General features: G+C 43.2%; 1 protein-coding gene across 1 annotated transcript; it reads left to right on the forward strand.

Annotated features, from left to right (window-relative positions):
- Window positions 1–618: 618 nt before the first annotated feature.
- Window positions 619–25,317, forward strand: LOC108920561 (importin subunit alpha-4). The gene is made up of 17 exons (XM_018729405.2): window positions 619–771; window positions 8,626–8,670; window positions 13,827–13,916; window positions 14,177–14,206; window positions 14,409–14,461; window positions 14,764–14,859; window positions 16,022–16,107; window positions 16,222–16,308; window positions 16,439–16,608; window positions 19,352–19,396; window positions 20,612–20,743; window positions 20,930–21,058; window positions 21,934–22,038; window positions 22,467–22,538; window positions 22,620–22,782; window positions 22,896–22,990; window positions 23,300–25,317. Exons 1-17 carry the CDS (start codon window positions 703–705, stop codon window positions 23,396–23,398), a joined length of 1,566 nt encoding a protein of 521 aa, XP_018584921.2. The 5' UTR covers window positions 619–702; the 3' UTR covers window positions 23,399–25,317.
- Window positions 25,318–25,630: the final 313 nt, after the last annotated feature.

The following is a 25,630-nucleotide window of genomic DNA, read 5'->3' on the forward strand; positions in this document are numbered from 1 at the left end:
CGCTGTACCCTTGTCAGTAATGCGCTTGCGCAGTAGGTTCAAGTTCATATTCGTGGATTGAAACAAATTATGCAAACGTGAAAACTTTTCTTAGTTTATGCTACCGTTATCACTTATCTTTTTTTGTTTTAAATGGGGAGCTCTAATTTATAGATTTATCAAAATTCAAAGATGGAAGATATTAATATCTATAATATTTCTAATCTGTGGAACTTCTCTTCGGCAGTAGCCCTGTTGACAATTCAAGTGTTAATTCAGAAGGGCGCTGTTAAATTAAACGGTCTGCTGACAAGCACCCTCTCAGATATCAATTTTAATGTCCACATTAATTTACTCTATAACATTGGATACTTATGCAACGTGATGCGATTGCTGTTTTATGAAGGTACAATTTTTAAATGTTTAGACGCGGTGAATGAGCGGTAGCAAGGGCACGGGGGGAACCGCAACTCTTAGCACACATGTGCGAAACAACGCCGCAAAAGACCCTGATTCAGCCGCGTAGCATTTGCGTTTAATGAGACAACGTCGTGACGTCACCAGGATTCCTCCTGCGACTCTCCGTGCGTAGCGGAGCTCCGCCCCTCGTCGTTTCGTCTCATTCCTCTACGTCAAGCCCGCCCCCTCTCCTCCGCACGTCCGACCGTCTTCAGTCGCACTGGAGCGCCGAGCGCCGGACTCAGACTCACGCAGCGCGCAGTCATGGCAGAAAACGCCGGCTTGGAGAACCATCGTATCAAGAGCTTTAAAAACAAGGGACGAGATGTCGAGGTGAGAGAAGCGCCAGCCAACAGCCGCTGACCGGAGTGGGAGCTGCTGAGCCTGGAGCCCGGGGCCGTTTCTTGCTGTGTGCTCGGGGGTTCGTTGAGGAGCCTCCTGTTCAGGAAATCCCTCGACCACACAGTCGTCGCGCGGAGCGGGCGCGGCCTCGGGAAAAGGCCTCTCCTCCCGCTGCGGCGGCGAGTCTCGAATGGGCAGAGATTCGCCCGTTATTGTCGAAAAAGTTCTCGTCTGTTTTACACTCGCCATATTATTTTAAGCCTGTCAACGGGTCCTCTGTTTCTCCTGCTATGAGCAGAAGGCCCAGCTTGCCTGCCTTCTTCTTTACCCGCCGGCCTCAGCGAGCGAGCCGTGCCGTGCCGTGTCCGGTGGCTCCGAACCCCGGGTCCCTCCGGTGGAAGCACACATTTTCCCCCAGAAGGAGACGGGCACCGACACCACGACACGATCGTGTTTTGAAACCTGTATCGTCTTCGATTTCGGTGCCTTTTTGCCACTTCTTTGGGTGATGGCGGCTGGTATTTTAAAATACTAGCTGATATTTTATTTGACCTGAAGTAGTGTGTGTTTTTGTGATCATAATGTAGGCCGTTTCGTCCCGTTATATCCCGCTGGAAGCCGGCTGGTCGCCTCGCTCACTCCCTGGGGCCTGTCGGCTGCCCACCCTTCCTTCGGCATCCTGCCGTGTCTTATTAACCAATCTTAACATTGATACGCAGCTCTTTTTTTTTTTTTTTTTTTTTTCTCCCCCCCCCCCCCCACTTTTTAATATTACACCTTTCAAAACTCCAGAATTTTTAGAAGCTGCCGGTGTGTCGCCAAGTTTCAGTCAGTGTGCGGACGCATTGAGTGATGCTATTAATTCTCACTGCGCAGTTTCTCCTCGGTGCCTTTTGGAGCGAGACGCAGAGGAGTCGTTTGCTCTGCTGCGCTCGCTCCGCGGGAAGGGCTCGTGCATCGCGGCGACGGGGGGTGAAACGGGTGCTGGGTCTCCGTTCGCCTCTCTCTCTCTCTCTCTCTCTCTTTCTCTCTCTCTCTGTGTGACAACACGTAGTACAGCTCATGAACGCATCCCTCAGTGTCTCCAGATCTGTGTGTTGCTTTCTAAGGGAGCCGTGTCCACCATAGACCCCCATCCCTTTGTACCCTCTCTTTTAATCCTCCTGCAACTGTTTCAGAGACTTCATTTGTCTGAAGGACCACTGGGCTCCTGCCAGTGAAAAGGCCTCAGTGTACCAGGTTTTACCACAGTGACATGTTGCTCTGCTTCTCTCTCAGATATCGTGTTTATCAAGTAATAAACATCTGTACACATAATGGGGCGGCAAGTAGTGTTTTGAGGGGCGTCGTGTTGAAATCTGAAGGCTGCCTGTTCAAATCCCACTCCTGTAGTATGCTTAATCAGTTGTTTACCCTGAATTACTACTGAATAACCTGCTTATACACTGATAGGTCATTGTAAAGTTGTAACAACTTTACCAGTGGGCTTGGACTAAGGCATCAAATAAATGTAGAATAATAACTGGGTGGAATGATCTTGCACTGTATGTGAAACTTTTTGAGTCTTATAACTCATTTTGTCTAACTCCGGTTATTTTTTTTTTTATTACCGAGTTTCAATGATGAAAAGCCTAAAACAGACATCCACTGATTTATTCACGGTTAGGTTCAATAAAATAATGTCGGTGCAATTAAAGACTTTGAGTGTCATTAAAATCAAAGAACTTGAAACTAGTGAAATAAAAAGAAACTCCTATTGGCTCCGGACCGTGTAACGTTCCCCCTTTCGCTTATCCACCACTTTGGTTTCCATGGTAACGTGGCGCGTCTTGGGGTGTTTGGAATTGCCGGTACTGGACGACGGCTGCGCGCGAGCCGTAACCAGCGCGGCAGTGATTTCGGATGATGCCCTTTACTGACATCTGTCGGCTGTTCCAGTAAACGCGAGTTGCGTTTTCTCTGCGCGATGATGAATTTTTGAAAATAGTCTTCAGAAATGTGTGAGCAACATGGGAGCAAGTATATGATTCAGTGGAGCGCTTGCATTTCGATGATAGAGTTCCAACCGGGCACCATAATTCTTTCATTCATCATTTGCTATGTGGTGTGGTTGGTCGCTCAGCAAAGCCAAGACTTAGAGCGGTGTAATCGTAACAATGGATTGAAAACTATTCAGAGCAAAGCTTGTGCTTCACCTTGGCTTTATTTAATTGCAAATGCAAGACTCCCAGATATTGTGCTAGAAATTGAATGTTTGATAGCTCTTTAGCTTGCTGTTTCCCTAGCCTCATAAATTAGGGACCTGTAGGTAAAGCAGCCAGAAAGTACAGTATACTCATGATGCATCTTAACCTGAGCAGCGCAGACTGACATCTCAGTCAGCATCAATACAGTTCTCTGCATTTGCTCCCTATGATGTAGTGTTGTGTTCAGAGGTGCTGCTGCACTGCCGTGGGAAGGTTTTCTGCTTGGAATCCCACCCCTCCTTTAGTACCCTTGAGCAAAGCATTTATTCTCTAATTCACCTTTTATTTTCTTCTGCATTGTTCTGTTTCTTTCAGGCATTAAAAGCAACAATGCTATTTGCTAAAATACTGTAATGTAATCTATTTGCCATGAGAGACTTGGATGCTAAATTACTGCAGTGTCTTTTCTTTGTCAAATGCTAAATTGTCAATTTTATGTTATGTATACTATGGCGTGAAGTCATAGGAACTCCTCGTTTTAGACCTTTATGTGCCCTTACTCTTTTTTTGGACAGATATCTTCGAAGAAACTAGTTCAGATATGTTTGTAACCTATAACTGTCTTAACCTATGTTAATATAGTCTTTTATGCCATTGAGATCTTAGGTAGTGCTCTCCATACTTGTGATATGATCTCATGTGGCTTGTTGTTTCCCCTATCCTGTACCCTCTGGAACCCAAGTAGAGGATGATGAAGTAGAAGCTGATGGTCATTGCTAAATGTGGACATGAGGAGACAGAAATGTGTGAGGATGTTGTTTTGAAGAGGGGAACCAGTGTCACTTTGCACATGGCTCCCAGCCCAGCAAGGCCACAGATAGAACTAGGTGCACCACTGCTGCTATTCCAAGTATCCCAGAGGGCCAGATTGGGTTTTCTCAACAAGATGCGAGCAAAGTTACGCTGGGAGCAGGTCCTAACACCCAGAGCTTTAGCTGGCTAATGTGGCATGGCAGTTGAGAAATCTCTGGAAGCTTTAGGTCTCCTGGTTAGTGTGTGTTGTGTACATGCTATCATGTTCAGTGACTTCATGGTAAGATTTGTAGAGTGGACAGTGTAAGGGGTTCACCAGCACTGACAAGTTTCAGAGAGATTGTCTGTGTGAGGAAGAGTAAGCGAACATGGACTACAAGGCTGAATTCACTGCTGCAGGCAGTGATGTTGCAGTAACCAGTTAAAGTAGAGAGATGTTCAGACTTTGCCATGCGGTGCAGTTTACCTATGGTTTAATGTGTGCCTTCCAAACTTTCCACCATGATGACTGCCTGAAATACACTCCCAGCAAATGTAATAAGCAACATTGGTGTGTAGCACAATTCTCCCATGTGCAGTACTGGTCAAAAGCATGAGATCCCCATGCAATGCCTGTATGAGAGGAACTGGACAGAAAAGTGAAAGCAAAGCATCTCGCAAGTGTCCTGCATCGCTGGGAATTCATGTGGGTTCATGTCCTGTTCAAACTTAACTGAATGCTTTTTGAACAAATCTAGTTTCCTGCAAGTGGCTCATTATGGATTGGTACCCTACGTAACTAGGTATGTGTGAGGGCAAAAATGTTTTGCAGACCAAATTGCATACAGTATAAAGTATATGCGCTATATTGTTTGCATCGCTTGCTCATGACTCTCTCATTGATGTACACCAAATTCTGTCGACTTCGGCCTGATGATAGCCTGCTGCTTGGTTTTGCCTCTCACTTACCCCCCTTGCCTTGTTTTGCCCATTACAGACCGTTAGTTGAGAGAAGAGGGATCAATGGATCAGTCTCTTACCTGGTTGTGACAGGTGCTTGGTGGAATTAGCCAGCGTTGAGTGGGTGCTGCACAAAAACCTGAACTCTTCTTCGAAATAATATCTTTCTTAAACAGCACTTCTGCTCTTTTTCTTTTGCACACATACCAGAGGTGTGTAGCTTATACTCATTCTTTTAAAACGTCCCCTGCTAATAAGCAGCAGCGATCTCAGTGTTTGTTCAGCTCTGTACTTGTGGAGGTATGAAGTCTCTGAATGATGCACTGCCACCTGGGAGGACTTTGCACTATGCAGAAAATGCAATTAACAGCCTGCCCTGCTTCTCTGAGGTGCAATGATTCGGAAAGGAAGAAATGCAACAATACGGAGTAATCGGAAGATAAAGAATGGAGAAGCGAAAGCTAAATGGAAAGCGGCGAAACGCTTTGTTAATCACTTTGTCACAAAGATTGTCCTTTCACTAAACGTGAAATTATTTTAGATGAAAATGTTGGCAACAAGGTTTTCATACTTCAGCTGGTGGGCTAACGGTGAATGATTTGATTCAATTTTGAGATTTAAATTTATTTTTGTAAACCCTGCTGTCTGCACAAAATTATTCCATGTATGCTTTTTCCCCTCTATAATTAAAACTAGTATTTTGTTAACACAAGACGGGTACGTTTGCTAAACAGGAAAGCTATTCCTTTTAAACTATTCCCTGTGTATATTTTAGTGTACTTGAATTGTTTTACGTGTGTGTGCAGTGCCCCCCCCCCCCCCCCTTCAGTGCCAGGACAGCGTGGGTGTGTGCCACTCCTTTACATTCTCTTGTTAGCCATTAGCCGTTTTTCACGTTGCAAATGGCACTGTTTTGCGCAGGGTGCCTGGCGCTGGTGCCATGTGGTGCATCTGTTGCTCCAGGAATCGGTCACATGCACCAACCTTTCCGTGGGAGAGGTTATCAAAGGAACTGAAGCTCTCCTTTCTGCAGCATGTTAATGCCAGGTTGTGCTCTTTTGCTGACAGGCAGTGACTGATAACTTTGACCTGAAAAGCGTTCTTGGCGCTTGTACCGCCTGAGATCAGAATGCTTCTTACCCACTGGTACAAACGCTGCAAACTGATCTGATGTGTCTACTCTGCCGTTCACTGTTTAATTTCATATTTGGGGAGTGCATAAAGATGCTGACATTTTTCTGGAGCAGCATCTGATCCTGAGTTAAGAAAAAGGCCTGCTGGCTGGCGGGGGGGGGGGGAAATCTGTCATCTGCAGTTGTCATTCTCTTTGGGGATGCCTGTGATACCCCGGTTACATAAGTGACGCTTTAGGTTTGTAACCCGAACCGGGATTCCACATCACGAGGCCTGAGGAGACCCAACACCGGGGCACTTCAGTTTGTTTTGTAGGGTTTTTCCCCGGCGGATCGACTGCTCCCTTGACGCTGTGCCGCGGGAATATGACCGTTGCGTTACGGTAGGAATATGCTTCCTGGGATGCCTCTGCCAAGAGCAGCATTCACTGCTTACATCATAGCCTTCTTGCTGTGGAATTTGGAAGGCTGTGCAGGAAGAGGTGAGAATAGTGGATATGCATTAAAGTGCCTAATGTAGTACACTGTTGTGGGTGTGAAACCTTGATTAGATAATTACTTTTTAGTTGTAATGCCAATCACCGAGCCAAAATGATGCTACATTTTTAAACCATTTCTTCATTTAAGAACGTCTTAGTGTATTGTGTGTATGCTATATGTGTGAGAAGTAGACGACAAATTAGAAAAACTTAATTTGAATGTGTCAGTTGAATATTATGAACTCTCGTAAGTTTTTGATCAGATCTGTCTTGTTATATTTGCAAGTGCTTTCTCACCTTGTAAAGGTGATTCACTTGTGATAAACCCTTTGAATGTGCATTCTCACAAATTGAAGATGCAGCTACTATTGGTTCCAGTGATAAATTTTTGTGTTCCTAAGCCCCAAAATTGGCATCCATTTTTGCTAAAATATCAAGTCCCATCGAAAAGGACAGTTTCTTCAATATTTAGCAACAGTTAACATAACAAGGCCGTTTCCCTTCATGAATTACATTAAGTGCGTCTACAAGTTCTCATTTAGCTCCTTGAGAGCCATTATGAACAAACATTCAGAAACAAAACATATAAATGCAATATTCAATGTTTGTGTTAAATCCTCCCTTAAAATACAAAATGGAGGGGTTAAGAAAGCAATTAATGACGACAATTCGGTGAATTCACAGGTTGGTGCTTTTTGGATCATCTAAATGGGGGCTATAATTTCCAAATTATAACAGGTGAAACTACCAAATAAGTGCTATTGGAGGTTGAGACAATGCAACGGAAACCAAACTGTAACTGCGAAGATTGCATGTTGGATCTGGTCTCCTGCTGCTCAACTCTCGAATTTGCGGAATCCAAATTCTCCAAATCCTCATCTGCAAAAAAATGGCTCACAAGCTGAAGTAGGGTATTAAATGAAATTCCTCAGTCAAATAATTGTCACTTGAATGGATGTATCTTGGGATTTGACAATTCATAATATCAAAACTAGTTTGCCATAATGCCCAGAGGGCCAGTGTTGACAACTTCTTATTTGTAAGTCTTGGGTCGCCTGGAGCAGATTGAGATGTTGCTTGTAGTTTTGTCTTTGGCTATAATGGGGACAGGAGAAATTGGAAGAATTGTTGAAGTGCTCATCGTTCTCTGACGTAAAGGGTTGGTACGTTGCGTATAAAAATACACGTTGCCATTTGTCCCATTTTTATTGGCAGTGATAAACATGCTGTTAGGAATAATGAAATTAATGGCTAAATGATTCTGGGGAAAAAACATTTCAGTAGGTTGACATGATGCAGGTTCATTGTGTTTACCTCGAGTTGGTACTAAAACACAGAACGTGGTGATGCAGTCAACTTCAAAGGGAAGCATGGTATTTACATATGCTTAGTACCATTTACCCAAATGGAATGAGTCAGGATTTCTCCTTGACATGTTTCCACTAACTGGCTCTTTATACGTCATTAGCACAGAAGTGTGTTTCTTGCAGACATGTTCTCTATAGAGTTGTTTTCTGTGAGTGACTGAATTGCAGTGGGTGCCATTCTGAGATCCTACTCTTCATGTTCGGTTCCCCTATTGACTACTCTTCTTCATACAATCTGAGATCTTTTTTGTATGATGTACTGAAGGCTTTATGAGAAAACGTGCCTGAGTTGTTGTTGTTCCACAATAAATTTACAACTGTGAGCACTGTCCAGCTGTTTCCTCACACAACTGCAGCAGTAAAAAAGGGTTATGCTCATTTTTCACGAGGACTTATGCTGAATAATAAGTACTGCCTAGTTATCAGTTATCTCCTCAAGTGAACACTTCAGCACTATGAAACATTCAGCTGTACTGAACAGCGAATAAAAACAGATGTTGTATATGCAGTACACTTACGTTTTCATGTTTTATGTATTCATCCAAGAAAGTAGCCACAATTTTATAGTAATCTGCACAGGATTTATTTAGAATGCCTTGAAATTCATGATAATTCGTGCAAAACAGATCTTCAGCGGTGTAGTTTTGCTTAAGCAAACTTTGGCGTTAATTTTCTTGCTGTAAACGCTTTTGTCCCTCTTCCGTCAAAATAAAACGTGGAACTGGAACTCACTCGATGGACATCACCTGACTTCTCCACAGCAAAGCATTTAGTGCTGCTGGACTTGTATCTCCAGGTTCAGTTCTGTCCAACCTGTACTAGTAAGGCTAATGTGCAAGTGAACAACGTGCTTGTGCGAGGAAGGAAATTGATTGTATGACCACTTGTTAAATCACTGACTACATCGCTCCTTTTTTGTTCTTTTCAGACCATGAGAAGACATCGGAATGAAGTAACAGTGGAGCTGAGAAAGGTAAGAATAACCCTAGGGCATAGGGCACTGGTTTGAGACATTTCTTGGATGCAGTAACAGTCTTTTTTCTTTTTTTTTTTGGAATATTTACTGTTGGACCCATAATAAGTGGTGGGTTTTTCAGAGGGCTTCATCCCATTACCGCTGCCTTATTTTTATAATTGGTTCTGTTGAAGGCGCTTCATTTAAGTAACACTTGTAGCTTTCGTAGAGCTCAGTTCATGGTGTAGTTGCATGCAGGTGGTATTGCTGTGTGAGCCAGTATGTCATGACAGTAGATGGTCTCTCACTAGTCGAATGTTGAGCTGGGACGAAAGCCCGGCCTTCACAGGCCTTTGTATAGTGTCCTCAAACTGAGCTCTGCCTCCCCTGGAAGGAACACACTGGAACAGCGCAGAAAATACTCGGTCATTCTTTCAGGATGGAAAAATGAAGGGTCATGTGTACGCTTGGAATTAGTTGGTGCTCGCAAAGGTGTACAAGTCACCTGTGGAACCCCGGCTTGCTTCTCTTATGGATTCTGCGAGATGTAAAGTCTGCACAAAAGTTATGTACAAACCTAGACCTGGATCACTGTTTTATGGTGACTCCTGGGCTGTGGGTTCGAATTCAGCTCAGTCGCCATGTAGTTGAATGTTCTTCTCCTCTTCGTTGGGTTTCATGCCGTAGTCCAAAGACGTATCAGCTGAATGTGTGACTTTAAACTGCCCTTTTTTTTATTATTTTTTTAAATTGCATTGTGCTTTTATGTGGATGGGTAGATACTTGTATGTAGCTCACTGTGACACAACATTCATTGTAACAATACAAGTCACCTTGAACAAAGGAATCAGCTAAATGTGTGTTAATGTGTTTGGAAGTTAGTAGACCTGACTGCAGAGCCATCATTGTGGTCTAGTCCCATTTGGGACATCTGTATACATTCCTGTAAGGGGATTGCAGCAAATGTCTCTGCGAAATTGCAGCAAATTCCACAAATGTCATTCTACTTGTATCTTGGAGCATGTTTTTCTGTGGTGTCTTGGATAGTATTTGTCACCATGGCCAAAAAGGTAACAGGTTTCTGAATTCAGGCCTCTTTAACCGGTCTCCGAGGGGAAGCCAGTCCCTGGCTGTACTTGAGTAGCCAGCGTGTTGCTAAGGGAGAAACGTAAGGAATCTGTTTTGAAGTTAGTCCAGGGCACAACTCTTATATGGGTCTGTAACAAAAGGAGGCCGAGACGGTCACATGCGGTGCTTGTGAAGATGGGTTTGTTAACGGGCAGGTGTGTCAGTGGACAAAGGGACGGGGGGAGAAGGGGGCACAGGGAACTGGTGTCGGGGGGTGGCGCTCCGGGTGCGGGATCGGGTTCGGTGAGGTGCTCGGGCTCGTGCTTCCTGGTGCTCCGGCTTCATCTCCAGCATCCAGGCTTCACGCTCTCTCTCTCTCTCTTACTGGTCCGCCCAAGGGAAGAAATAGAGGACCTGCTTAGATTCCGGTGTCGTTGCTCTGCCCCCTGCTCCTCCTGGCCCTTAGCCCGCCCCGGTGTGCTACAGAGTCCATTCAAATATGAAGTGGTTGGCACGAATGCTGTGGCAGTATAACACACTTATAAATAAATGCACATAGATACTTGGCTTATAACTGTGTATTCTTCATCTAAAGGTTAACCTGGCTTTTCTTTCTTCAGTTACCCCAGCAGCTCTTTCTGTTACTTGTAATTTGGTGTTTCCCCTCCCACTGATGCCAGCTGTTATTTGACCAGCTATCGTATGTAGGCGTAAATGCGGCCTCTCCCTTTCTTCCTGCGCTCTCCTCTGTGTGGGCTGAATGCAGAGGTCAGGCCCCGGGGCCCTGTCCCGCGTGGCGGCCCCTTCGGTCCGGAGCTGCTTCTTCTGCGATGCTCACGTGCTGCTTAGCATCACAACAGTGGATGCTTGGACTCGAGCAGAAGTGGCCCAAATCTGAGACCACTTCACCAGCTGCTGCTTTGTCGTCAGGCAGGAATGAGCACGTCTGCTTTCAGGGAGCTCCTCTTCTGCCTCAGCAGTACATGCTCCGTAGGCTTTTCACTTCTCCGTGTGATGTTGGGCGAAGGGCTGCTTCAGATGTTTCTTGTTATGAGTTGTGTGGATTCCTTATGCTGCAGGTTTTCATTGACGGCACAACCTTTTTCTGCCCAATATCCTGCTGTATGAGTGGGTGAAATCACAAAACACTATGAACAAGTGTTGGTAGTCGCAGTAATGTTTTTTTAAAAAAAAAAAAAAAAAAAAGTCTGGGTCCTCTTTGGTCTACATTTCAATCTTGGGAGGTGTCCCTTCTTTTAGGCACAGTCCTCGGAGTTATGCCGCTAAACACAGCGGTGCAGCATACAACACGTAACTGAAGCTCTCCTGTAGGCTGTGGCAAAGTGGGGGCTTGAGGAAATCTTGTGGCCTGCCTTGCTGTAGCCAGGACTAGACCAGCTTCATTCACAGTCTCTGAAGTGTTTCATTGTCCTTTTTGTTGAGACCAAGATTTTATTGGCTCTGAATGCTTTTGCCCTTTTTTTTTGCATAGCTCTTTAACAACAGCTTTATTTTTGTACTTGATGCTTGTTTTGGGAATGTGGGCTTTATCAGCGTAGACCAGTGCAGTAGGTGTGCATCAGTACCTCCGTTTTCCTCTCGTCGGACTTTCACGGTGCCAGTAGCGTTGGTGTAGTTCTGTTCCTGGCCAGGTGCTCAGCAGGAAGGCAGGCAGACTTGCATGTGGACCGTCCACCGTGGATGCCACATAACCACAGTGCAGTGACGGGGCAGCTCGGTATGTCAACGGAGCCCTGCCAGTCCTTTCTGCGTCATGTAGCAATGAGGAATGAGCGTGTGCTGAGGGGAACGCTGTGCATTAAGTTAGTGGGCACTTGGGGATAAGAAGCTCCCTCCTCAACAGAACTGCTCCGATTAGTCATCATGAACGTCACTGGCAGACTGCAGAGGCTCTGCTAGAATCTTGAAATCTCATTTTAAGTATGTGAGATGGGGGGGCAAGTTGAGCAATGTGTTAATTTCCTCATACACCTAACCTCAAGCTAGAAAAACCATCCGCTCATCAACCATCAGGCTAGAAAACTATCCTTTCCTTTATTTCTGAGCCTCTTTGTCTTTTGAACTTTCATTCAGGTGAGTTTCAAGAAGGCAATCAAAGGTGCTGCGGTGGTGCAGGTCAGAGAGGAACGATGCTGTGTTGTGCCTGGTCAGCTTTGCTGGGGGTGGGGTCTTGCGGAGGGCTTCTTGAAATGGGAGAGACGTGGGAAAGTCATTTGCCAGGGGTGTTCTGCACGTAGTACCGAGCTCTTTCTCAGCTCCGTGGGAATACGGAGACCATGTTTAAGTGAAGACTATCCAGTTTGCTTCATTATTGATCATGGTCCTAAGTTTGAGTCCATTTTTTTGGGCACCCTTGACGAGCTACGTAATCGTGCTGATGGTTGTCACAATTTTATTGATTGCCTTCTGCAAAAGGGCAACAAATTATGGTGACTAACAGAAGTCCTGTCACAATGGAACATACCTTAAATTATGTTAGGAGAGCTGGTTTTAAAAAAAAAAAAAAAAAACGGCAGCTGTGGTAAATGTGGTTAGTCTATTCTTTCCATCCATCATCAATAACCATTTGTCCAGTGTGGGTGGTCTGGAGCCTACCCTAGTAAGATGAGCTGCGAGGCAGGGGACACCATGGATGGGACACGAGTCCGTCGCAGGGAAAGCTCTCACACAGAGCCCACCTGTCATTGCGGCACATACATAAACAGGGCAGTTTAGAGTTCACTGGTAACACATCTTTGGACTGCATGAGGAAAACGGACCATCCAAAGGAAACATGCAAACATGGAGAACATTTTAACTCTGCGAACTGACCAGATATTGAACCCATGGCTGACCGATGCTGCCTACCGTACCACAGTTCTTTGTGTAGACTTGAATATTTCTCTATATTTTTGTGAGAGATATTATTTCCACAGCACATTTTTTTGAACACAGTAATCTTTTTGAAATGTTTGCAGAATAGTGTTTGTCAAACATGCAAATGGCCTTCTAATTTGATCTGATTGCTTGGTGAAAAGCATCCTTAGAATGTTCTTTGCCTTGCTGAAGTATTCAGAAACAGATATTTTGCATTCCAACACAAAACAGATTATTGCTTATGTAAGAATTAAAAGGTATACTTGATCAGGGTAAGTCTGGAGGTTTTTCTTTGGGTCAGTTCACTGCTTTGTCTTCATTCAAGATAATAGAGGAAAAAATAGAAGAACCAAAAGTGGGTGTCTGCTTAATATGGATCAGTCAAGTGAGTAGTTGGAGGAGTTGTCTTGTGATCATAAGGTCCTGGGTTTAAATCCCACTCCTACTCTAGCACCTGTGATTAAGGCACTTAAAGCAAAAATGAACCAGCTCTGAAAATGGGTAAATGTAAGTCAGCATAGAAACTTTGTGAATCACTTTGAAGAGGTGTTCGCTAAATTAATAAGTCATAATGGTACAGCTGCTTAACCCACCTTTTTGCCTATTCCGATATCACAGCAGTCGTGGTTAGCGTGCTCTAAGGTAAAGGACGTTCAGCACTGTGCGAAAGATGAATGTTAGTACTGCACAGATGAAACGTTCACGTTTGGCACTGAAGGAGGAGTGCGCACATGGATGTGCTAGTTTTTGAGCTGTTGCTGTCACAGCAGTGGAAGAGCATGTTTTTCCACTGGCTACAGTCCTTGCACAAGTGCATCTGCGCTGTCAGCAGATAGATGCCTCAGCAGGGCGATTGGCAAAAATGGAATACAAAACACTCATTCCCATTGCAAAACTGCAAGCCTGGTAACCTTGGATGTTTCCTCTGGCACGCTACAATGTTAGATTTGTCCCAAGCAAACCAGTACTGTGTCGGTTTCGATTTTACTTTTCAGCGCATGCTGAAAATGTTGGTGTTTGTCATGCAGCAGGTTTTCGTATGTATGTGTTCAGCCAAGTTTTTGGATTCGGTATAGAATTCAAGGAATATTAAGTGGATTCCGTAAATGTTCTAGTAGTATTATTTTTTTTCTTCTCTGAAACAGGCATGCTTTCATTACAACCACTGATGTGTTGGTTGGTGGAGGTGTGGTAACTGACAGTCGCACTTTTTTTTTTTATTCCCTCAGAACAAAAGAGATGAACACCTATTGAAGAAGCGAAATGTACCGCAGGAAGAGAGCCTGGAAGACTCAGATGTAGATGCTGATTTCAAAGGGGTAAATCTTAAACATGGGCTCCTGTCTAAGGGGCACTTTTTGGTTACCTGTAGCCAATTACCTCTGAAATTCCTGGCAAGGACAGTGTCCTGTTAACACAGAGGATCAGAACTGCCATGTGTCACAGCTGAAGCAAGATACCCTCTGTTAAATTGAGAATGTGTTGCAACAATACTCTACATGCTGACCCGAAGAGCTAGTTATCATAAGAGTTGAGCATGTTTTTTTTTTTTTTGTTTTTTTTCTTCCCCTTCCCCCAGCAAAATGTAACACTAGATGCCATCTTACAGGTAAGGCTCACCTCATTCTCAGCTGCTTTGTGATGAAGCCTCTTGTCAGTACTCGGTGGGGGGGGTGGTCCAAGCCTTGTCTCCATAGGACCTTGTTCTGTCTGTTGCTTTATAAAAGTTGATGCATCTCTAATGGCTTCTCTGCATGCACTGACCAGGAAGCCTTGGGCTGTGCTTGGTTTTATTCTGTTCTTTGTTGCAGAACGCCACAAGTGACAACGCAGTAGTACAGCTCAGTGCTGTTCAGGCAGCCAGGTAAGCAGAACACAAAAGTTTCTGATAACTCAGCATAATAGAACAGTCCTTCCGAGGATATTTTTCACCAGGGTAAACCTTACGTGTTCAGTAATATGAAGTTTCTAGTATTGCTTGTTTTAAAACTTATTTGTTCTGTTAGGCTTGCTCTGCTTGGACTGTTGATTGGACCTAGTATGTGTGTGAGTGCAGTTTTGTGTCAAGTGGTTTGTGAAAGGGGTTCACCTGTGTTATAGGGGTGTCTGCAGTTTTTCTTGCTCTTTGGCAGAGCAACAGGTTTTCACAGGTTCTGTCTTCTGCAGGAAACTGCTTTCCAGTGACAGAAATCCTCCCATTGACGACCTGATCAAATCAGGAATACTGCCCATCCTCGTGAAATGCCTGGAGAGGGATGACAAGTGAGTGCGTTATCATTGACTGTCACTTGCCCCACTTTTCTGCATTGTCACAGTGGGAACAGGGTTGGGACACACATGGGTTGGAGTTCTAAGTCTGTGGCGCTAGTATAGCTGAGGGAAGTGATGGGCCTGTGATATAAAATGTACTGGAAGGTTGCTGGAGGAATAGGACTGGAGAAGGGCAGTGACCCAGAAGTTGTACCATGAACAGCACTGCAGATGAACCCACGCTATAATTCTGTGGGGCAAAGCTCCAGTGCTCTTAGTCCACTGTGTCCTATTAGTGGAGCTTTCACTCGATTTCATCAGTCTGCATATGCTCTAGCTACTTTCATATTCATCTCAAACATGGGAAATTAATTTTGGATACATAAGATCCACATATTTCCTTATTTTCAGCATTGATTTTGTCACATGTGTGAGGTCACTGTTTTGGCTTGTTACCTCAGCTGGTATGTTGAGGTCAAAGATGAACCTAGCGCCACAGTTAATGTTCCAGATAAAATTCTCCACTATGCAATGTGCTGCTTTAATTCTGTTTGCTCCCTTAGCACTCAATAGTTTGCTGGCGTCCATTGGCCACCCTCAGAAATCAATCTGCATTCGTGTTGTGCTCTGTCAGTCGGATCTCCAGCCCTGGTCCGAACTAGTGAAAACGGCCACCGTGACGACATGTGCATGGCATATTAGTTTAAATACTCCCAACAGTACAAAAAGTAAAATTTGTCCAAAAAGAGGTGTGTTTAAATCTGCCAAGCTCTATTTTGATTTCTGACACAAAATGTTCTAGGGCAGTTTCCTGAAGCAAAGGAACCTGTGCCTTGGGAGATTTATCTTTTTTTTTTTTTTTTTTTTTTTTTTTTTTCCCCCCCCCCCCCCCCTTTCCCTCCCTGCAAAGGCCTTGTTTGTCTTGGTCCTGTTGCAGTGTTACAATATGTACAAGGTTTGCTATAGAAAATCTACACTACATCTTAAATATCAGTAGTCGGGCCATGACAGATTTAAACCGAGGACAAAAAATGCCATTGGTTACCTATACGTTAGCCTGTGCTCATTGATTCATCTCCTCCTTGGTTCTTTCCTTTGTGTTTGTCAGGTCGGGGGGCAGTGGTTTTGCGCTGAGCTTCTGCTGTAGACCTCACTTAGTCTTTTTTTACTTCAGTCCTTCCTTGCAGTTTGAAGCTGCGTGGGCGCTGACCAACATTGCATCGGGGACGTCCGCACAGACTCAGGCTGTAGTCAAATCCAGTAAGTTCACTCAGGAGGCCAGTATGTCCCGCAGCGTACAAGATCAGTAGTTCCTCTCCCTTTTGTGCACCTTCCTGTATTGCAAGTGTGAGTTACCTGGGTTTTGATCTGCAGATGCTGTACCCCTGTTCCTGCGACTACTCCACTCTCCGCACCAGAACGTTTGTGAACAAGCCGTGTGGGCATTAGGCAACATCATTGGTGAGTGGTAGCTCTCTGACCATTCCTCTTCTGTCATGCCTGATTCGCGGCTTCATATGCAGACAGCTTGCCGACCCTAACAGGCAGCACTTAGACAGTTATTGGCCACGTTGATCACATGTTGCCACAGGGGATGGGCCACAGTGCCGAGACTACGTCATCTCCCTGGGTGTGGTCAAGCCTCTTCTGTCCTTCATCAGCCCTTCCATCCCCATCACCTTCCTGCGTAATGTCACCTGGGTCATCGTTAACCTGTGCAGGAACAAGGACCCTCCTCCACCTATGGAAACAGTGCAGGAGGTAAGACCTTTGTGTTTGCATGAGAGAAAGCTTTTCCGATGTACGTTTAGAAGTTCAAAAATAAGTCACGAAACCCTTAGTCCAACTAAATTACGACCACCTTGTTCCTGATTAGATTGTATTTGATAGACATGTTTATTTTATGTAGCAGATACAAGATTAGAACACGTTTTATGCAATATATTTAAATAAGAATTTCCAGTCTGTAGCTGACAGACATGGAAAATGGAAAAATGTCTGTCTCCAGCTATAGGCAAGGGAGATGGTAAGATGAGCCGGATTTAGATTAATGAACAGGACCTTGGAGCAGAGTCCTGCATGATTGTTTCTGTAAGACTGTGCTTGGTCTACTGTTGTAATGTATCTCATCTTGGAGTGTTGAAGTGAAGACGAACTCCCTCCTATAGCACGTAAAGGCAGTTTTTAATGGAACCCCACTTGCCGTGAACTGATGTGTCAGTGTTAAGTCGGTTTTCTTGGACCAGCATCTGTGTCTTCATATTGCTGTTACTTGATATTCCATACCAGATTTTTGTCCTGTTCATAAGAACTGTTGCACTCAAGGGCTATAGGTTCATTTATTGTTTAACTCCTCAAATTCCATGCAAGGCAACTTACTGATATAATGGCTTGCATAGTCATGCAGAAATGGTTAATTGTTGAGATCTAGAGTTCCTCAGTCTTGCTATGAAAACTAAAAAGGGGTACATTATAAGATGGCTTTCCCCCCCCCCCCAAAATACGAAAAACCCAGGTAATTTTAACACAATACATCTTGTCCATCACACAGGACAACATCACAAAGATTGCAGCTTGCAGTGTGTTTATTCAGTCAGCTGATGCGCATCTAAGGGTACTACAGCAGGAGGTGGGATTTCACCCAGGGTCAGTTGATTAGACGGCATCAGCTCCGGTTTCTATACTAACTGCTGTCCCAGTATATGCCTTAAGAGGATTAGGTCTAAACCAATGTGTGCTGCTGTGTATCATGCTCTGTTTGATCACATTTCCCCCCCCATCAAGCACAGTTCTAGAGGCTATGGTGTGTGTGTGCACCTACAGTTTTTTTTTTTGGACATTTATTCAGTGGCTAGCAGATATCAATTTTTGAAAGGAGGCTAATGCTTATTTGAAGTGTTTTTGTCCTTTCTTGGGGTACTAAAGTGAAATGTAGCAATGGTATTTTCTGTGTTTACCAGTTCTGTCAGCAGGTGTATCTGTTATACTCTTCCCATCTGATGTCTTTTGTGCCTATACAGCTTTAAAGGTGTGTGTGTGTGTGTGTGTGTGTGTGTGTGAGTGTGAGAGAGAGAGAGACTTCCTCCTCTGGCATCCCAGCATCTTTGAAAATGCTGTCCTATTTTGAGTCCTTATTAGCAAAATCTGAACTGTATCCATTTGCAATTATAATAAGGACTATGACTAATCTGTAAAAAGTTGACTCATCTCAAGGTATATGAGGATCTTGGGCACCAGCAGTAGGTCTCCATTTCCACTTTCCTGGTTTGTGCACACTGGCAGCTGCAAATCATATTAAATCTCATTGGTACATGCAGTTACATCTCTATCCATTTCTCAGTTTCATGTTTTGACTTCTCCCTCTTGCTGTTATGTTGTGGAGTTACGTTGTACTTTGCGTGTACTTAATCCTGCCTTGTCCCCCCTGACAGATCCCTTCTTGTTTATTTCCCCTAAATGAATGGCAGTGTGCTGCTGTGCTACATTTCTCCTAAATTTGGAATACATTTTTTCTTGCATGGTGGAAAACGAAACTACACATTGTATCTGAAGAAATGTTTTGTGTCGGGGTTGCTGAAGCGATTTAATGTACCTTTCGTGGCGAACTGTTTGGCGGACAAGGGGTTTCATACCTGAATGCTAATCTTATTGTTTTTGGTGGTGTTGTAAACGTGTAAACCTTAACGCAGTGTCTGATCTGTGAATAAAATGAGTGTGGTGATGTTTTAGGGAATGTGAGGCTTAGTGAAATCTGAAGGTGTGTTCTTTTGCTCAGCTTCATTTTGGTAGGTGCTCAGTGGTCACAATTATGTGTACTGTACTCTATCTGCAGCATCAACAGCAGACATCAGACAAGAGCAAAAAACTACTGAATATGCAAGAATCTCTTATAATGGGCAGCTGAGAGTGTGGTGGTTAGAGATGTGAAGGATGGAGGGCTATGGATGCGAAGGCTGCTGGTTGAAATCTCACCTACGGCTGTAAGACCCTTGAGCACAGTACTTCCCTGAAGTTGCTCCAGTTACCCATCTTATAAATGGGTAAATAGTTGCAATTTAACATTCTAAGTTAGTTTGGGGAAAAAACGTTAGCAAAATGATATATGTGCGTAAAATGTACATGGAAAGTGAATGATCCAGTTGATGCCATGTGAAGGAGCTGTGATGACTTAATACAGTCAGTCTCTTGGTTATTCAGCAGTGAGTTCCTTTCGGTATGAATTTCCCAACTTTGGACTTCTGGGGGTAGGGTCTTACACACGGTGTTGTTTTTTCTGAGCTATGTCTCCCACGCCTGCAAATACAAAATGAGTTGTTTAGTTCTCACTTGGAAAGCATGTAACTAATAAAATGTTATCAGTTTCATACAGCAACCTGAATTTCTCTTATCTGAGCATTTAGCATGACAGGAGGTTCTTGGTTTGTCTCTCTACAGCCTGGTGAAATTGTCATGCCTTCAGTTCCATGCTGTGTCTAATATGTCTATTTTTTTTCTTCTCCCTCAGATCTTGCCAGCTCTGTGTGTGTTGATATACCACACCGATATCAATGTAAGTATCTCCATATTCCGCTTGCAACTTGCTGCATGGGTAGCTTTTGATTGTGGAAGAACCTAACCTTGGTAGTATTTTAAAATTTAGTGAATAACATTGCTCTCATGGAATTATCACCAAGAGGAAACTTTGTTTAAACTGTCATTCATAAATGAGTATACAGGAATGTGAGGGTTTTTTTTTTTTTTTTTTTTTTTTTTTTTTTTTGAGTGAGCAAACTTTTTTCTGGCTGAAAAAACAGGCTAGGCTGTAGCTGTGATTTTCATTGCATGTCTAGTGTACAGTTTTGTTTAGCAACTTCTCATCCTGTGACCTGCCCAACTTGAGCCTTAATTTTGGGAACACTGATTTAATAAGGCCTATAATAGACTGAGTTGGGTCATTTAAAGCACTGTTTCATATCTATGTTGAATGTTTACAGTAATGCATTCTTATGCACAAACCATTCAGCTGCAGATGTCACAATCTGTTTTTGAGCAATTTAGAAGAACCAACTGAACAACAGTCAGCTTTGTATTGCAGTGAACTTTGTTAGACAGTAAATATGACAAGTAGTTTGTAAACCTGAAGGTGTAAATGTCTAATGCTGGTTCCATTATCATTGTCCACCCTTGACTTGCACTGTATTCTTTTGCGGCTCTGCTTGCACACTTCCAGAAGTTGCCTGCCTTGTCATGGTGTTTCCCATGGGGAAACACTGCTGTCATCTGCAGTTCACGTCCATTCAATTTCAACATGGAAATCTCTAATCTTATTAGTAATGCCTGAGCTGTTGATGAAATGAATGGTTTGCCTCAAACTATGAACGTAGTAGTTGAAAACTCAGTTGTTAATTCAGTGTGGGATTTGTATTGACAAATGCCTTGTAAGTATTATGAAAAATACTGCAGCTCGTATTTTAGTTGATTTGTACTGTTTAGTTTTTTACATTTCATATGTGGCAGAACATAAAGGGAAGAAAATTAACTTTTACAGTTAAACATACTATGTGATGTAACATTTTCACTTGGTTTTATTCAAAGATGAATGATAGAATCAGCAGTACAGCTACTTTCAATGCTCCTATGCAGAAAAACCCTGGTGTAGGGAAGGATTTTAGTTTTTGCCATATGAAAGGAAGAGGTGTCTCTTATACCTTTTGTGAACTCGGTCACATCTGAAAGAAGGGGTTATCGACAGTGTAATGTATGGGCTGCCTCTGATGTTCTTCAGATCCTGGTAGACACGGTATGGGCCCTGTCCTACCTGACAGATGGGGGTAACGAACAGATCCAGATGGTCATTGATTCAGGCGTGGTTCCTTTCCTTGTGCCACTACTCAGTCACCAAGAGGTCAAAGTTCAAGTGAGTGAGCTCCTTTCTGATCACTCCTGAGTCCTTATTAATATGAAATGAAATTTTAAATTTATTTGTTGTGGGATTTCCTCTGCTGCATTTTTGCTATAAGTCATTTTTTTTAATACCCACTGCATTGTAACTTTTTGTTGAGTTATCTTTTGTCACTTTTAACATGTCATTTCATGTTTTCAGACAGCTGCTCTTAGGGCAGTTGGCAACATTGTGACAGGGACTGATGAGCAGACGCAAGTGGTGCTGAACTGTGATGTCCTGTCCCACTTCCCCAACCTGCTCACACACCCTAAGGAAAAGATAAACAAAGTGAGTTCCAGAGGGCATGCATGCTAGACATGGTTGATCATTTCAACCTTCTCCCTAATGTTTATAAATGCAGTATGCCAGATTATTGAGCGTTAAATCATTGCTGAGAAAAATAAGGTTCTGTTTGTAATGTGAATAATCGCATGTGTCCGGGTAGAGCAAGACCTGAGCTTTGGGTTCCACCTACGGTGTTACATCAAGTTATTTGAATTTAGATTTGAGGACTGATTTGTGACAGTGGTCAGTCCTGTTGTTTGTGATGAAGGCTAGTGAAGACAGGTGCTAGAGTGTGTTCCCTTCCACTCTCCTTAGGTAAAATGTGCTCTCTACAGGCATCCATTATCTCACCATCACTTCAATAGCCTTTTTGCCTGAACAGCTTTATAATTTGGTTAATTCCTCCTGAAACATCCATGAACAAGAGAACGCAGTCTTTGTTTTAGAGGGAGCTGTAATTATAACGGTATTACAGCAGAGCAGTATTGCTCAAGCAGAATTAATTTGGTGAGATTGTGCTGCTCTAATGGAAACAGAATCAACATCATGGCCATTGATGTGGTGGAATGGTTATGTGGAAGCTCATTGACTGCTTGGTTTAGATACAGAAGAGGTCATTTATTTCAGGGGATGGCACATTTTAAAGAGCAAATTGAGGGTCTTTTCACTTTAGTCCTGAAGTATTTCTGGATTGACGGACAGATCTCATCAATATTTTGACAAATGCTGTCATATATTGATGCTTACATCTAAATAGAAGTATTAATATAGACTGCATGAATGTGGACATTTTTGTCATGCTAAACTATATTCTTCTCTGTGCTCATATGTGCAGTATAAGGTCACCAATTACCATGTGTCCGCATTGGTTTCAACAGGAGGCGGTTTGGTTTTTGTCCAACATCACCGCAGGCAACCAGCAACAGGTTCAGGCTGTGATTGATGCAGGTCTCATCCCCATGATCATCCACCAGCTGGCCAAGGTGGGTGTCCCGTACCCATACAAACCCCTTTCGTTATACCCCTATATGGATGCCACTTTTCGGTCTGCCCAAGCTGGGCCTTGAGGGTAAACCCCTGAGTTTTCACACGTCTTTAACAAAGAGCAATACCGTAGGAAGGCATCCCTGTGTCTTTCCAATATATAAACCGAATCAGCAGTGCACTCTTCTAGTGTGTGCTGTCTTGAGTTTGACATTGTGTGCTGCATTGTCACTGAAGTTGGATTGATACTGCTTGATGACGAGCTCATTAGAACACAAGACAGTATGCAGTGGTCTGGGTTTAAGTTCTGTCTGGGTAAGTGTTATCACTGATAGAAATTCAGTTAATCCATGCTTAGATCACTAGGGTTCTCCATTAGCTTTCATTGGCTAGTCTGCAAAGTGAGCATGCCTGCCTTTCATTACAGGGTGACTTTGGCACACAGAAAGAAGCTGCTTGGGCAATTAGCAACCTGACAATAAGTGGAAGAAAAGATCAGGTAAGTTTGTATTGTTTTAATTGATTTTAATTTGTCCTTTTTTGTCAAGTATGGATTAATTTTTACTTTGTTTAAACACAGGTGGAGTACCTGGTGCAGCAGAATGTGATCCCACCCTTCTGTAACCTCCTCTCAGTGAAGGACTCTCAGGTCGTCCAGGTAGTTCTCGATGGGCTTAAGAATATCCTGATTATGGCAGGAGAAGAGGCCAGCACCATTGCTGAGATCATTGAAGAGTGTGGAGGTAATATCACACCTCCTCCTAATCACCACATTCTTGGCTTATTGGATGGGACGTATGTTTAGATGAATAGGTTAAATATAGATCCTACCAGACAATTTTTTTCTTCATTGCAGGCTTGGAGAAAATTGAAAGTCTACAGCAGCATGAGAATGAGGACATCTATAAATTAGCGTTTGAAATCATTGACCAATACTTTTCAGGGGATGATGTGAGTACTTGAGTCTGTAACTCAATCTAACACCACTGAAGAGTATGGGCTGCTTTATATGTGTTTAAAGCTTCATTTAGGAAAATGCTTCTTTCTTGAATTAAAAGTTGTTCTTTGGCTCACAGTGACTTGATATGAGTATCACCGCTAATATCGTAAGTGACATTTGGCAGATATTTTTTTTTTTGTGTGTCAGATGACATTGGAATCTTGTTTTTTGGAAATAACAGATGATTTAAGATGTACAGCTTTAACCTTGCCCAAGCTAGTGTACTGCACTGTAAACTATTGGATATTACTGTTTCATAGATTGATGAGGATCCCAGTCTGATCCCTGAAGCTACTCAAGGTGGAACCTTCAACTTTGACCCTGCCTCCAGCCTGCAGACAAAGAAGTTCAAGTTCTAGAGCAAAACTGGTCTGCCAGCTGCACAGCTCCTCCCGTCACCTTCAGAACATCACAAGACTCACTAACCCAACACCGCACTCACCACAGTCACCGCCATGCACTGAAGGAATAGAAACTTTCAGGCATTCTGCCAATGATAGGCATCAACGTTACGGAATCCAAACAGCTTAAAAAAAAAAAAAAAAAAAAAAAACTCTGCAGTTGCCAAATGTTTTTCTCACATACACACAGACTAAAGGAGTACGTGCGCATGAACATACAAAATCACCATATCGGTAAAGGAAAGAAAAGCCTGAAGTTGATGGTTATTTTTTCCTTTTCTTGCCTTTCCTTCTCTGGAGTCACATCCATGTAACTCAAGTGATCACTGAGTGCACGAGCCACCCTGATTGAAGTTCCGCCTCCAAGCCGTCACCACAGAGTGTCAGCCACCCTGCAGAGAGGGGCGTGGCCACCCAGGTGGCCTGGCAGCTGTCACCACTTTTCTTAAATTGGTCTTCTTTTGAATCATTGTGGAAGAATGCCTTTTTGTATGGGAAACAATGTATCAAGTTACAAACAAAAATACAATTAGTGATGACATTAAATTTTACTCAAATTCTGGAAGATGTGAAGGAGGAGAAAAACTTTGTAGCATTAATCTCTGTAGGACTACAAACCAGGAGATTGAAAGGAAGCAAAAAAGAAATCATTGTGTGAAACGTAGAAAACTCTGCTGGAGCTTCAGCTTGATGGATGGAGTTTTTTTTCCCTCCTTTTGAAAGACTGAAGTCATGCTGCACTACTGATGTGGCATCCTGTGTCCCTGTTCACCGCTTGCTGGATAGGAGAGCCGGCCCTCCTCTCCCCCATCCCTGCCCCTGGAGGCTCATAATAGAGTCCTGCTCTGAACATCCCTCTGAGCAGTCATCCTCGTTCCTCTCCTCGGGGCACAGTCTTGGCATCCAACCCTGTTACTGCTAACCTTTCTTTGGCCTCTTTTGTTTTTTGCCCTTTTTTGTTTTAATTCCCTTTTTAGAATGATGTATTTTAGGTTAAACTTTAACAGTGATTGGATATCTTTTGATTTAATCTGTGGAAATGCCAGGTCTTCATCCTCCCCCCTCCCGGTCTTGTGCACAGTTATATTCAAATGCTTGCTTTTCTGTCGAAGGCAGGATATTTAAAGACTCAATGAAATCCATGACCCATGACTTTGAATATCGCAATATATTTTTTGCTCCGTTAATGTTTTTTCTTTGACGGTTACCTGCTAAAGACCTAATTGTACAAATTATATCTTTTGAACTTTGTCATGTATAATATAGCACCTGTATAAATCTGTTGCAGCTGCTAGCCATTCACTGGGACACTGCAGATCAATGCCATTGTATTTACTGTCGAAAACCTAGCAAGGAGTTTGCCTCCTGTTGTGCGTATCGCAATGACGCATGGCGCCGTTGTTGGAAATGGGTTTTCTTGCTGTTGTGACTGGACATTTTATCTTCGTCTCCCTGTGCATTGAATTGTAAAGGGATTAGGAAATTGCTTTTGGACTAATGTAGTTGCGTCTGGGCTGCTAACTACTGAAAAGATGTGTGGAATTGGAGCAAGCAGCCAGAGCTTTCTGGACTAGCAAAGTCATAACTGAACAAACCTTAGCAGGTGTACAGTCATGAGCTAGACACGTCTAGACACTTACAGAGCCACTTTAAAGATTGCAATTTTTTGTCTTGTATCGGAAAGTGATACAAGCTTACGTTCGTTGCAAGATTTTTACTTGCTGAAGAAAATTTGTTTTAAATAGGAAAAAAGCTACAGCATTTTGGCCTCTGATTGTTTATATCTTTTTATAAATTTTAGATCAAATTTCTCTTTAAGGTGGCTCGCTGTTCCTTTCAACTCTTGTGCATATTAAAGATAAGAATGAGTTGAAATTCATTGTGCCTTTTGTTTTTCATTTCTAAGCAACAAAAACATTTCTTAAACATGCCGAATGAAGGAGGTGTATAAGAAATTGGATATCTGGGTGTGGTGTTTTCCTTTTACTGGAGTGCACTATGGGACTTCTCAATAGGGCTGTTCTCCATTTTCTGTACTGCAGAGCAGGATTGTTTTATTCCAATTCTATTGGCTGACCATTGTATTCCACTGACATGCCTCCCCTTCACATTCTCTCCCGCTCATAACCACTCCCATATTCCAGACATAGCCATATGTTTCACCAATCGAGGGTTTTAATGAGTCCCGAC

Source organism: Scleropages formosus, chromosome 14 (assembly GCF_900964775.1).
Source record: "Scleropages formosus chromosome 14, fSclFor1.1, whole genome shotgun sequence".
NCBI lineage: Eukaryota > Metazoa > Chordata > Actinopteri > Osteoglossiformes > Osteoglossidae > Scleropages > Scleropages formosus.

What these genes read in the sequence shown, in the direction of transcription:
- LOC108920561 (XM_018729405.2), top strand. Translation starts at nt 703, where the DNA reads ATGGCAGAAAACGCCGGCTTGGAGAACCATCGTATCAAGAGCTTTAAA. An exon ending in AGTGCTGTTCAGGCAGCCAG is followed by an intron (nt 14,462 to 14,763) that starts GTAAGCAGAACA and finishes TGTCTTCTGCAG; the next exon opens with GAAACTGCTTTCCAGTGACA. An exon ending in ACCAAGAGGTCAAAGTTCAA is followed by an intron (nt 20,744 to 20,929) that starts GTGAGTGAGCTC and finishes TCATGTTTTCAG; the next exon opens with ACAGCTGCTCTTAGGGCAGT.